The sequence below is a fragment of the Acanthopagrus latus genome, chromosome 19 (genome assembly GCF_904848185.1).
Source record: "Acanthopagrus latus isolate v.2019 chromosome 19, fAcaLat1.1, whole genome shotgun sequence".
Taxonomy (NCBI): domain Eukaryota; kingdom Metazoa; phylum Chordata; class Actinopteri; order Spariformes; family Sparidae; genus Acanthopagrus; species Acanthopagrus latus.
The window spans coordinates 11,226,790-11,239,012 of NC_051057.1; the positions used below are offsets into that span (position 1 = coordinate 11,226,790).

Consider the following 12,223-nt stretch of genomic DNA (forward strand, 5'->3'; position numbering starts at 1 on the left):
ACACTGTCTGAAGCTAGAAAGGTGGCAGGGTCCGCCACATGCAAACAAGGTAAAACAAATCGATTTATTTATTCAATTGTAAAGACAAATAAAGTTTGTTTACTTAGTTTGTTTACGCATAAAATAAGTCAGTCAATGAAGACCTAAACTTTCCATCCCCAAAACTTCACAGCGCACCTTTAATGTATTGACGTAAGAAACATGTAACACTGAGTATTATTCTTACGAGACAACAATGGTTCTCATGATGGTAGTTTTGGGGCAGAGGAGGGAAATAAAATGGTGTAAGATACATTCTGCTGAGTCAGTATTCGGTGTAAATGAGGACAAATAGACAAATAGCTCTCTGTTACTTGGCCTTGTAACACAGTACTTGTCATGTGACGGAACCCTGTTTGAAATTATATTCGATTGATTAGTTACAATAAACCCTGAACAGAGGAGGGATTTGTATCCAATCATGACTTCCAAGCGCTCAGGGATCATTTCGCGAGCAAATCTCTCCATCTGGGTCGTTTGTCTGTCGCCCTCTCTTTCACATTCCTGGAGTCTGGAGACATCAGCGGTGAAATAAGGAGCTACTCAGACTTTAGGATATTACCATTTTCGGTCGTAAAGCAAAGAAATGCAAGCACTCAGGTAAGAAATTCCCTGCATAGTACATCATCAGTAGACAGCAGCCAGTAAAAAAGAAAAAAAAAGAGAGAAGATAAAAGTAGAATCACCTCTTTCGAGAAGTGTTTTTTAACTAGCTCAGTGGAATTTTAGTTGGCTGTGCTTAAGCCGGCGTTGTTTTATCCACCCTGATTTGGATGGAGATTGTTGCCTCACCTCAGTTTAGACTAAACCTGAAATGTCGACTGCTCTGTCCAAGTCAGTTCAAAGCCTGTGACGCTCCAACTAGACATTTCAAGCGATGATTGCGGTTCCTGGCATTCGCTGTTTTGCCTCAGGTGGTAAACCTCACCCACCTTGTAATTTAGTTATAGTAAGGTTAAACAAACATGTCACACAAACAGTCATTTATTCCCTTTATTTTTCTCGCGAAGTTCTTTTTTTCCCCCTCTTTTTCTCTCTCTCTCTCTCTCTCTCTCTCTCTCCTGTTGACAGTGAAAACTCGATTCCAGGATTCACCTTGATTGTTGACAGTATCCTCTTCACACCTCACTCTTCAGGTCTCTGTTTATCCCCAAGTGGTCCTCGGACGTGCGTCTGGACGGGAAGACAGCTGTAGTAACGGGGGCCAACGTTGGAATAGGCAAAGAGACGGCTAAAGATCTGGCCGGCAGAGGCAAGCAAAACAAGCTAAAGAGAGTTCAGTGATGTCTTACAGACTCTTTGTGTTTCTTTTTTTGTTTTTTATTAAATATTCACACTGGCTTTGGGGCTCAGAGTGCCTGCGTGGGAAACATGCTGAGCTGCAAGAATAACAAGTCTAATGAGGTGGCTCAAATATGAAACTGCCGAAACGTTTGAGCTCGGCAGCAACCTAGCCTATGCTCAGATTTCGAAACATGAACCCACACGCAGTCGCCGCTAAGAGGTGTCGAATTTCCGTAGGTGTGCGGGTGATTTTGGCGTGCAGAGACATGGCGAAGGGAGAGCAGGCTGCCCGTGACATCATGAGGGAGGTGCGGGGGGCCAAGGTAGTCGCCAGGCAACTGGATCTGGCTGACACCAAATCGATCTGCCACTTCGCTGAGAATATCTACAACAGTGGGTCGCAAGCACACACACACACACACACACACACACACAGAGCGTGCATTTTTCATGAGGACTGTGATGTTGGTGACACATGTTGTTTTGCAGCTGAGAAGGCTCTCCACTACCTGGTCAACAACGCAGGCGTGGCCATGTGCCCGTATGGAACAACGGCGGACGGGTACGAGATGCAGTTTGGAGTCAATCACCTGGGTACGAGATTGAAACAGCCAGGAAAGACGCCAGTTTTCGGGGGAGACTGTCCCTGTGTTTAGCTGATTGGATTATGTGGGCCATGTAATGATTAGAAATAAATTTGCGGTCGCCCTCCCTGCTTTTCATTTCATGGCGCAGTGGCACGCAACACATTATCGAGCGGCTGTTTTTTTCCGGTGCCTCTGCCCCCGTTGAGCAAATCTCCAGAACCTTTGTGTATTTTATTAATATGTTTCCCTCTGTGTCTCATTTCCTCCCGCTCTAAAGAAAAAAAAAAAAACATCCATGTCTTTCCTTCCACTTCCGAATCACTCTCTCCCCCATCCAGGTCATTTCTTCCTGACCTTTCTGTTGCTGGACCTGCTGAAGCACTCGGCCCCATCCCGGGTCGTCAACTTGTCATCGGCGGCTCACGCCCTGGGTAAGATCCAGTTCGATGACCTAAGCAGTGAGAAGGGCTACCATCCCGTCCGGGCCTACGCGCAAAGCAAGCTGGCCAACATCCTGTTTACCAGAGAGCTGGCCAAAAGGACTGAGGGTAAGGCGTGTGTGTGTTTGCGACACAGTCTGTGCATCATGTACAGTACGTTTGTCTTTATGTCTCTTTCTGTGCCTCTTTTCTCGCTCTCGGCGCGTAAAAAATCGATCCGCATCGCTCGCCAGTGTGAGAGTCTCATGCCTGAACCACAACCGCTCTGGGCGAGAAGCGCAGCAAGGAGAAACATGTTGGTGAAAAATAAAGACACTTGACGAGTGAATCACTGCCCTGTGGATCACACCTTGTTTGCCGTTCTTACCATTAGGATAATGACGTGTTTTTATGTGTTTTATCACGCTGTACCAAACTCTAGATGGGACCGCGCAAGCATGTAAAAGTCAGGGATCATCGTGCCGCGGATCCTGAAAGTGATCGGATGCGTTTTGCATTCTGTGACCCGTGTTTGACTCAAATTAGGTTGCTTTGATGGGTTTTTCCTTCATATCAGACTGAAGAATACAACATTAGAGGACAAAACTCGAGCTGCTTTGAGAGTTTCACGTGCACAGCTCGCATGAGAGAGAGGTCTGTCCCCAAACGCTGTGTGTCCCTTCGCCGACAGTTTTAGGTGTGATGGCCTACTCTGTGGACCCCGGCATTGTGAACACTGAGATCACGAGGCACCTGATGCGTCCCATCGGGGAGCTCGTCAAGAACTTCGGTTTTCTGGTCAAGAGCCCAGCAGAGGGAGCCTACACCAGCATCTACTGCATCGTCACTCCTGAGAACCAGATGCTCACCGGGGGATACTACAAGTCAGTCTGACGCGCTGTTGCAGTCTCGCGATCAGCTTGAAACTCACCACAGTGCTGCATGTGCAGAAGTAGAACTAACTACTCCATCTTTTCTTTTTTTCTTTTTTCCCTTACAGGGATTGTGCCATTGCAGAGAGCTCCAGGGCAGGTCAGGACGACGGCACCGCCTTAAAGCTGTGGGCCGTGAGCTGCCGCCTGCTCGGCATCCGCTGGAGATAAACGCACACACCTCAACAGGCTCGTGCTGCATGTGAAGCCATATGCACGAGCACCACATATACTATGCAGATGCTGTGTTCAGTGACTGCTTACACTGTGACGTATGTGATGGATGGAAGATTGTGTGAGCAGGTGAATAGGAGAAGAATGCAGTCTACTTATTGAAGCATTTGACCGAAAGTTTCATGAAATCTGAAAGGTTGGAGAAAGAAATTGTAATAGACATCTAATAAAATGATCATGGATCTTCCGAACTGCTGATCGTTCTCGTGTTTTTTTTTTTTTTGATTCACCCAAAAAAGCAAGCCGGCGCAATCAGCATGAGGAAATATAAGCCAAGAGTGTCACAGGTCTGAAATAATATCTGGAGTCCTGCTAATTTGATTGAACACTAACAGTGTTGCAATAAGCATCCAAAAGTCTTACTTGAGTAAAGCCAAAGATGTCGTGTTAAAATATTACTTTCATAAAGAGTGAAAGCCACCCACACAACAACACTTAAGTAAAAGTCTCAAGTGTCTGATATTAAATGTCCATAAGTATCAAAAGCACATATACAAGTAAATCATATATTCGTATATACTATATGGGCCGACAGATTATTGGCCTGGTTGATTTTCAGCATCTGTCAGATTATTGGAATCAGTTTTTTATTTTATTTTTATTTTTTTTTTAAAAATTTATCTGACTTCAAAGTAACTCGTAACTGAAGTTATCAAATACATGTGCGTATCAAGTAGAAAATACAAGGGTGGGTATAAACTGATCAGGTCATTTGTTGGAATTCACAAAACCTCCTGCAACCAGAATCAGTGTCAGTATTCCTGTACTGTCCCACAAACAGGAACAAGTGTTTGCCTGCCACAGCAGCCAAAGGACAGAATATCACGAAAAACAGCACAAAATAGTAAAATAAATAAATAAACAAAACAAAACGTAGAATAGACTCGTATGTACGTATAAACGTGATATTGTACGAAATGAGCGTGTAATTACAAACAATGAAGTTAGTTTTTATCTACTAATACAAATAACACATCTGGGTATTGAGATACCCAGATGTGGTATCATGGGTATTAAAAGATTGACCAGATGGGGCAAACCTGAATCATTAGGGGTCCAGCTCACCCTGTGGTCTTCCCTCTACAGCTCGCCTATGAACTAACCCCTCCTGACGGGGATGGTTCTGGAGACCTGCTGAAATCTGGACTGGGGGGCCCTCAAGTGGCCGGGAAGCGATGTTACAGTGTGATCCCGACTAACGCGCGGTGATCACATCACACCACAGCAGTAACCGAACCTCGCCGCGGATGCTGCACACAATCCGCTGTTCCTCTTTGTAAGCAGGCTAATGAAACATTTCGACTCGGTGTGCACTGTTTCATATCGTGCCTTTGTGTGTTTCTCGCCGCCCCCTCGGGTCCACAACTTGGCCGCCCCCGACAGCAGGAGGCGGCGGGGGAGCCTCAGAGACTCTGCGAACTTGTGAATCAATTATGCGTCAGCTCGCTCCTGATTGGCCCAGCCCGGGATATTGTGATGACAGAGCGCGGCGGGGTGGAGAAGACATGACAAGCACGAAAAAAATAACAAAACACCCCAGTGATGGACTAACTGTTGGCAGGATCGGACGAGGTGAAGTCAGTGCTTTGCTGAAAAACAAAAGAAAAAAAAAAAGTGGCGCTTCCCTGTGTTTCCTGAGGTGGAGATATCTGGCTGTTAGGTGGGGGAGAATGTCCTGCAGGTAAGACATGAAAACACACACACAAACGGCAAAGGTTAGGCTGCTGGCTCTGGTAATAACACGGAATGTACGGAGTGTTTAAGGGGGGATCACAGCCTGCCACCCCCCAGATCTGGCAGCAGAATCTGTGTATGAAATGTGTAGACGTGTGTCGATCCAGACCGTTTCTGTTTCCCTGTGGATTATTAGTGAAGTGGAGTAAACAGCTGAACTGAGCTGCTGTGAATGTTACAGTGAGTTTAATAGGGAATATGAATACAGGTAGCCAGGATACAACCATCACTGAAAGGTAGCAGATATATCCTCATGGAGTTGATGATCAAGTCATGATTGATTTTTTTTTTTTTTCCAAATGTCTTCACCATTGTGAAAAATCCCCCAAAGGATCACAACATTCCTGACGTCATGCGTGTGAACAGACTAAAGAGGCTTCTGACAGTGAAAGCAGCAGTGACTGGAAACTTATCTTATCCATATTTGAAGGGGAAATGCAGCAGTATTCATGATTCTCTCTCTCTTTCTCTCTCTCCTGTAATTGTCGTGTGTGTGTGTGTTGCTGCTCAGGAGTGTGTGCTGTAACCGCTGGTCATGTGAGGAGAGGTTGGATGGGAAAACGGTCATCATCACCGGGGCCAACACCGGCATCGGGAAGGAGACGGCCAGGGACCTGGCGAGAAGAGGTACCGCTCAGGGCGTGTCTGGTCTCCTCTCGCCTCTGTATCTATTTCTGTCCCAGCCACATCGACGTGCCTCCGACCTGTGCTCTCTCACTTTGTTTTTTTTTTTTCCTTCTTCCATTTTCACTCACTTCTAAACTCACACACACATTCCCCCCCAGAGTTAAGCACCTCTAATGAGTGGGTATTAATAGTGGTCTTTAAACATGACCTTTAGAATCAGCTTTAATCCTACTTGTTTGGCTTTTCAGTGTGCTGTGAAAAGAGTGCGCTTTGGTGAGAATATCACTCTTGTGTAACCACTTGCATTATCCAAATTATCTGACGGGAGAGAGAGATACGAGGGTACGCCGACCTAAGAGAGCATCTTGTTTCACACTTCCCAGCCGTCCAATTGGGAGATAAGTGGCAGTGATGGAAGACAGGCGAGGCATCAGGGGGGACAGAGGGAGCATTGTGAGGGTCTGCAGACAGGCAACAAAGAGCGATGGGAGGTTGCACCCGGCGGTGCACACACACACACATACACGCACACACACAGGCAGACACACACAAACACAGTGAGAGTGAGTAAGATGAAAACTGCTTCTGCATATGCGATTCAGTTTTTTTTCAGCTGAAATGCCCTGCATGGCATCTACCTCCTTTTTTTTGAAGAAGTGCGTTTGTGTCACGCATGTCAAAAAAATCCAAGAATCTTATTTTATCGTTATTTTTTTTGCATTAAAATACAAAGGGGGGAGGCAGCGCTAGAAGAATGATCTCTGCCAGGGGGCCGCAATAATACTGTGTTCCTTTGCTTCCGGAGAATTCACTGTCAGATTACTGTATCACCTTTCAGCAAATGGGATTATGTGATAACACGATGACAACCTGATTAGATTTGGGAGGATTCATAACAGAAGCCGGTTTCCTTGGGGCTTTGTATCGGGAAGACCAAACTGAATCTCAACCTTTTTAATCATTTGGTTATAACATTTACTTGTAGGAGCGTTTCCCAGGCTGACAAAGTGAAATGTTACTCATCTGTGTCGAGAGACAAAAGCTTGTTTGAGAAGTTGGAATACGGGAGGTCTGAATACACGCAATGTGATCAGACTCTGCTTAAGTCGGTACTTACTCTGCCCTTATACATGCATTGACATTACTGACACTGTCCAGTCATCATGGATGATCTTTAACTTGACTCAGCGTGACCTTCCATTCTCGCTGTTTGCTTGCCATTTTGTTTAAGTGAGTGAGCCTCGAGGGAAACGTGAGAACAATTGGGTTCTCCCACATGGGAACAGCAGGGGAGAAACAAAGACACTGTGATGGGATGCAGACGCTACGCTCCAACTGATTAATGGCTCTCCTCTTTCATAATTGCTGGGCACAGCAGTGTACGTGCGTGTGGGTGTGTGTGTGTACGTGTGTGTGTGCATGTGTGTGTGTTTGTGTTTGTGTGTGTGTGTGTGTGTCGGGGGGGAGTCGTGTCTGCCTATTTGTTGTTTGTAGGGGCACGCGTGCACGTTAGCGTGCATGTCTGTGAGTGTCTGAGAGAGAGAGAGAGAGAGAGAGAGTGAGAGTGTGAATGTACGTGTCCTCAAAGCCCCTCTTCCGGGCTCATTAAGGGGAATGCATGGTGGTTTGCGTCACAGGCGAATGAGAACGACACAGTCGAGAGGGTCCTGTGTTCATGTGAGCGCAGCGGTCGGCTAAATGAGATGGGGAACGAGACTTTGGAGAACATTAGAGGAGGATCAAAAGCGCACAGAGACATTTTGGGCACTTCCGCCTTGATTGACGTCGAAGGCTTTGTGCGGCTGCAAACGAGGAAAACTTTGAATTTAGACCCTTTGAAGGATTTAAACCTCCTGTGTGTGCAGTATGTTCTTTGATATATAATTCCCTATAACGGCTGTTTGTTTGCCTTTGTCCTGTGAATTTCTGTGCATAAGATTTACTTAAAAGCCTCCACTCCAACAAGAGAGGGAGTTCACAGTTCTCTATATGGCCATCCATCATTGCGTTCTCCATAATCGCTTGTTCTTACTCTAGGGAGCACACACAAACAAACTCGAGGCAGTATAAAGTTCCAGCTCCACCTGAGCAGCAGACTGTAGGAGAAAGATGAGTCTGAAATGGGGGGGAAATGTGACATCATCGCAATTCTTCGGCCCTTGTTTTTCAGGAGCGCGCATCGTGATGGCGTGCAGGGACTTGGAGAGGGCAGAGGAGGCACGGACGGACATTTTGGAAGACACAGGAAACGAGAACCTGGTCATCAGGAAGCTGGATCTGTCCGACACCAAGTCCATCAGAGCGTTTGCCGAACTCATCAACAAAGGTAGAACCGTCACCGCATGCACCGATCAGCCACACCAGTAAAAGGACTAACAGGAGAGGTTAAAAACAATGACCATCTTGTTAGAATGCAGTGTTCTGCTGGGAAACCATAAGCCCTGCCACAACACAACGCAAAAGCTGCTCAGGAATGACACTGAGAAATGTGACAAAGAGGTCAACGCGTCACTCTGGCCTCCAAACTCCCCAGATCCCGGGCATCCGTGGGATGTGCGAGAGCAGAGACCTTCCAACCCACAGGAGTTAAAGAATTGCCGCACACGCCCTGCTGCCAGACACCACACGACACCCCCGGAGTTTTTTTGTCCATGCCTCGACGGGTCAGAGCCGAGTCTGATCCACGTCGAGGCAACAGCGTTTGGGTGGGTGGGGCCTGTAAAGGGGCATTTCAATGCCAGGACCCAAGGTTTCCCAGCAGGACATTGTAGTGTTAGATGATCGATGCTGTTCACCTCCCTTTCAGTATGTTCCTGAAACAGTGCAGATTTCCTTAACGGGGCAGTTTTAGTTCAGGAGGCAGCGTGGGTTTTCCATTAGTCGCACGGTTGGGGGTTCGATCCCAGGCACTTCCTGTCCACATGTCTCCGAGCTAAACACTGCAGACACAGAAATCGAAATGCTTTTTTAAAAAAAAAAAATCATTAACACTCCTTTATCTTTTCCTGTGTGTGTGGGATGTTCTTTACAGAGGAGAAGCAAGTGAATATCCTCATAAACAATGCGGGCATCATGATGTGTCCCCACTCCAAGACTGTCGACGGCTTTGAAATGCAGCTGGGAGTCAATCATTTGGGTGAGTCACTGCCGGCGAGTCGCAGTCTACCTTGATTTGACGTTTCATGTTCACGCGCATTTTCTCAAGGCTCTGACAGGCAGTCGTAAAATGCAGTGAAGTGGCTGAGTTGGCTGTGATGTTTGTCAGTGAGATAAATAGTGGAGGGGCTTCAAAGTGTTTTTTTTTTTTTTGGACTGCCTCGTCTTGGTAATTGATGTAACGCAAACAGATGGCAGTCAGATCTCTGAGTGATTTAATAACGCAGCTGCATATTGATAAGGAGGATCTTCCTACTAATAACTGTGAAAAGAATCCTGTCTTTTCCACATTAGGTGGTGTCACAAGTGTGCAGCTCATGATGACCGAACAGATGAGCCGCAGTCACTGTCTGTGTCTTCCCTGTGTCGGACCATGGCTTCCCTCCAAATGATCTCTTCCTCGCTGGTATTTTTGCCACAGGCTGACAGGGAGAAGAACATTCTGTGCTCGAACTTGGTCGCCCACGCACGTGCTCCTGCGAATCCTGTACACGGGCACGCACGCATACATGAACACACACCTACACATTTTTGCGAAAACATCCTCTACGCGTATACATGTACTTTAAATAGAGATAAACTCGGGCTAGGTCAACAGTAAAAGCAGGAAACGGAGAACAATAGGGAGGAAAGCGAAGACACTCGCACCAGATTGCAGTGTCCTTCAGAGTTCACAAACAGCAGCAGCTTGTCATAGCATCGTGTCATGGCGATGACTCCCGGAGTTACCTTTGCAGAGGCTCCAACCGTCACAGTGCTCTCTGTAAAGTCTTGTGTGGAGAGTAGCTTATATTGGGTGTTTTCTGAGTTGTTTGTCCACATTGTGTTTTTGGCTGGCGGCATGGCTGTCACACTCGTTCCCTTAGCTCTGATTGGATTAGACAGCAGCATAATACACATTTGGCTATGAAAGTATGAACCACAAAGATCCAAAAAGTGCTTCGTTGTCCTGTCTTTGTACCCCTCCATTAGTGCTATCTACATTGTTTTGGTGGGAGTTGCCAAGTTTTGCCAAGTTGCCAAGTTTTGAAGGTATCAGCCAGGGAGATGTCTGTATTCTCTCGACAGTAATCAAACACTCGGCTTGTTGCTTAAGACCGTTTAAAAATCAGTTGATGTCTAAAATCCAGCATCAGATTTTCAGGGCACCTTGAGGTGTTGAAATCCACCACAGTGAGGTAAATGACACTGAAGAAATGCGTGTCCCATACCTTTCCCCAGGTCACTTCCTGTTAACTTACCTGCTGCTTGACCTCATCAAGCGGTCGGCTCCCGCCCGTATCATCGTCGTGGCATCGGTGGCGCACACCTGGACCGGGCTTCATCTGGATGACATCAACAGCGAAAGGAGTTACGATCCCATGAAGGCCTACGGGCAGAGCAAGCTGGCTAATGTCCTCTTTGCACGCTCCCTTGCCAAACGGTTACAAGGTGAGCTGAGGTCGTGACGGACATGTTTTCAAGTCCACGCTCGCTATTATTCAATTGTCTTCTCTCCCTCCGAAGAAGCACGGCAATTAGCTTGTGAATTAGATTAACTGGAAGTTTGCCATTTGGTAGTCTCAGCCCAGCGTTCCATTTGTTCCTCTGCTTAATGGCCAAGAACTGGAAGAAATTACTTTAATAGACAACACTATAGTCTAAGGGTTGATGGCCTGCATCTGGAGAAAAGCTTTCAAAACTCTGTCCTTCCATTTAACTGAGAAACAACAGGAAGAAATGAGGGGAAAGAATGAAATGAAAATCTGATGAAGGTTTTTCCCTTTTCTCAGTCACTCGTGCAGCTACTATTTGAAAAAGAAGCATATTTTTTGCCCAGAAATATGTCTGATTGTGTATGAAGTCACAGCATATTTGTTGACTTAAGTACACGGTGTGTTTGACTGGATATGTGTTGCAGGTACGGGGGTGAGCGTCTTCTCCCTGCACCCGGGGGTGGTGCAGTCCGACCTGTGGAGGCACCAGCACCAGTGCATCCAGGTGGCCGTGAAGATCTTCCGGATTTTCACCAAGACAACAGTGGAGGGAGCGCAGACCACCATCTACTGTGCTGTGGAGCCACAGCTGGACAGCCAGAGCGGCGGGTACTTCAGGTAACCAGCAGCTGGTTATGCAAGACTTCATGCCGCTCAGTATTACTACCTGCTGGTTAACAAAAGGCTGCACGGAATGAAGCTGAAGGTTAACTGTTTTCATTCCCAGCTCATTGTGTAATGGCCATTCTCTGTCCTCTCGTGTGCCTAGCGACTGCGCCGCCGCGAGGTGCTCCAGGGCCGCCTCCGACGACGACTCCGCCCAGAAACTGTGGGAGATCAGCTGCAACCTGCTCGGCATCACCTGGGAGTGAAGAGTGTGACCTGCACAGCGAAGGATTCACAGAGGCACTGGTGTTGCTGTCACTGTTGCGAAAAATGTGTATTTTATTAATCAAAATACAGTGTAGTCCAACTGTCACCTGAACACAACCGAGAGCTCCTTAATTGTATGGATTATCAAATCAAAACACGCTGCATTTTAGTGAGATTGTATTTTAAAAGAAAAGGTTCAAAAAGATTCTGTTAAAGTGTCTTTTTTAACTGTATTTTTGCTAACTGATGTGGGTATTTTAGTCAGGTTTGTATCTAGTGCTCAGACGCCGTTCTATCTTGTTAACTTGTAAAGACGTTAGCTGGCATGGTCTCGCTTTGGATGAAAATGGCCTAGTTTGTGAAAGTCTCTCTTACGTGTCCCTTACAAACTGTCAGTTTTAGTGTGGCAGTGGAATTTTTACGAGAGCCGCCTACAAACACATTCATATTTGTATGAAACACTATACTTTGGGGGCACGCGCAGCACTGTGGTAGACAGTTAAAGCATTATAATGAGGTCCTGTCTGCTTCTGGTAGCACTTGATGTGTCACATTGTCCATTTATTGAACAATACAACGCGAGCCGCTGGTCTACTTTTTGTTGTCATAGAGCTGTTTCATTGCACAGCCTCTTGTCACGCAACCTTCAGTTTCAGATGACTTCCTGTTCTTATATTTAACCTACATTAGGAATGTAATCACAGTACGGTTACAGTGTGTCGGCATGCTGAGGCTTTGGCCACCCTTTTTGAAGTGGGATTCTGTTAATGTGACAAAAATGTATATACTGTAAAAAAATTAAACCTGTTGGACTGGATAACATACTGCGAAGCGCTGCTTGATTGTGACTTTGACATAGAAGT

The 12,223-nt window shown here is 46.4% G+C and overlaps 2 protein-coding genes across 3 annotated transcripts; both read left to right on the forward strand.

The window, feature by feature from the left end:
• The first annotated feature begins 565 nt into the window (after window positions 1-565).
• si:dkey-73n8.3 (uncharacterized protein LOC100150965 homolog) lies at window positions 566-3,681 on the forward strand. Its single transcript, XM_037079772.1, has 7 exons — window positions 566-639; window positions 1,176-1,291; window positions 1,561-1,716; window positions 1,813-1,917; window positions 2,249-2,458; window positions 3,021-3,213; window positions 3,330-3,681. Exons 1-7 carry the CDS (start codon window positions 626-628, stop codon window positions 3,430-3,432), a joined length of 897 nt encoding a protein of 298 aa, XP_036935667.1. The 5' UTR covers window positions 566-625; the 3' UTR covers window positions 3,433-3,681.
• A 947-nt stretch (window positions 3,682-4,628) lies between these two features.
• zgc:112332 (uncharacterized protein LOC553712 homolog) lies at window positions 4,629-12,184 on the forward strand. Of its 2 annotated transcripts, XM_037079770.1 has the most exons (7): window positions 4,643-5,176; window positions 5,741-5,856; window positions 8,027-8,182; window positions 8,888-8,992; window positions 10,234-10,443; window positions 10,913-11,105; window positions 11,257-12,184. In XM_037079770.1, the coding sequence occupies exons 1-7, from the start codon at window positions 4,929-4,931 to the stop codon at window positions 11,357-11,359; spliced, it is 1,131 nt and encodes a 376-aa protein (XP_036935665.1). In that variant the 5' UTR covers window positions 4,643-4,928; the 3' UTR covers window positions 11,360-12,184. The 2 variants fall into 2 exon arrangements, with proteins under 2 accessions (XP_036935666.1, XP_036935665.1); XM_037079771.1 differs by lacking the exon at window positions 10,234-10,443 and having other exon boundaries at window positions 4,629-5,176.
• The last annotated feature ends 39 nt before the right edge of the window (window positions 12,185-12,223 follow it).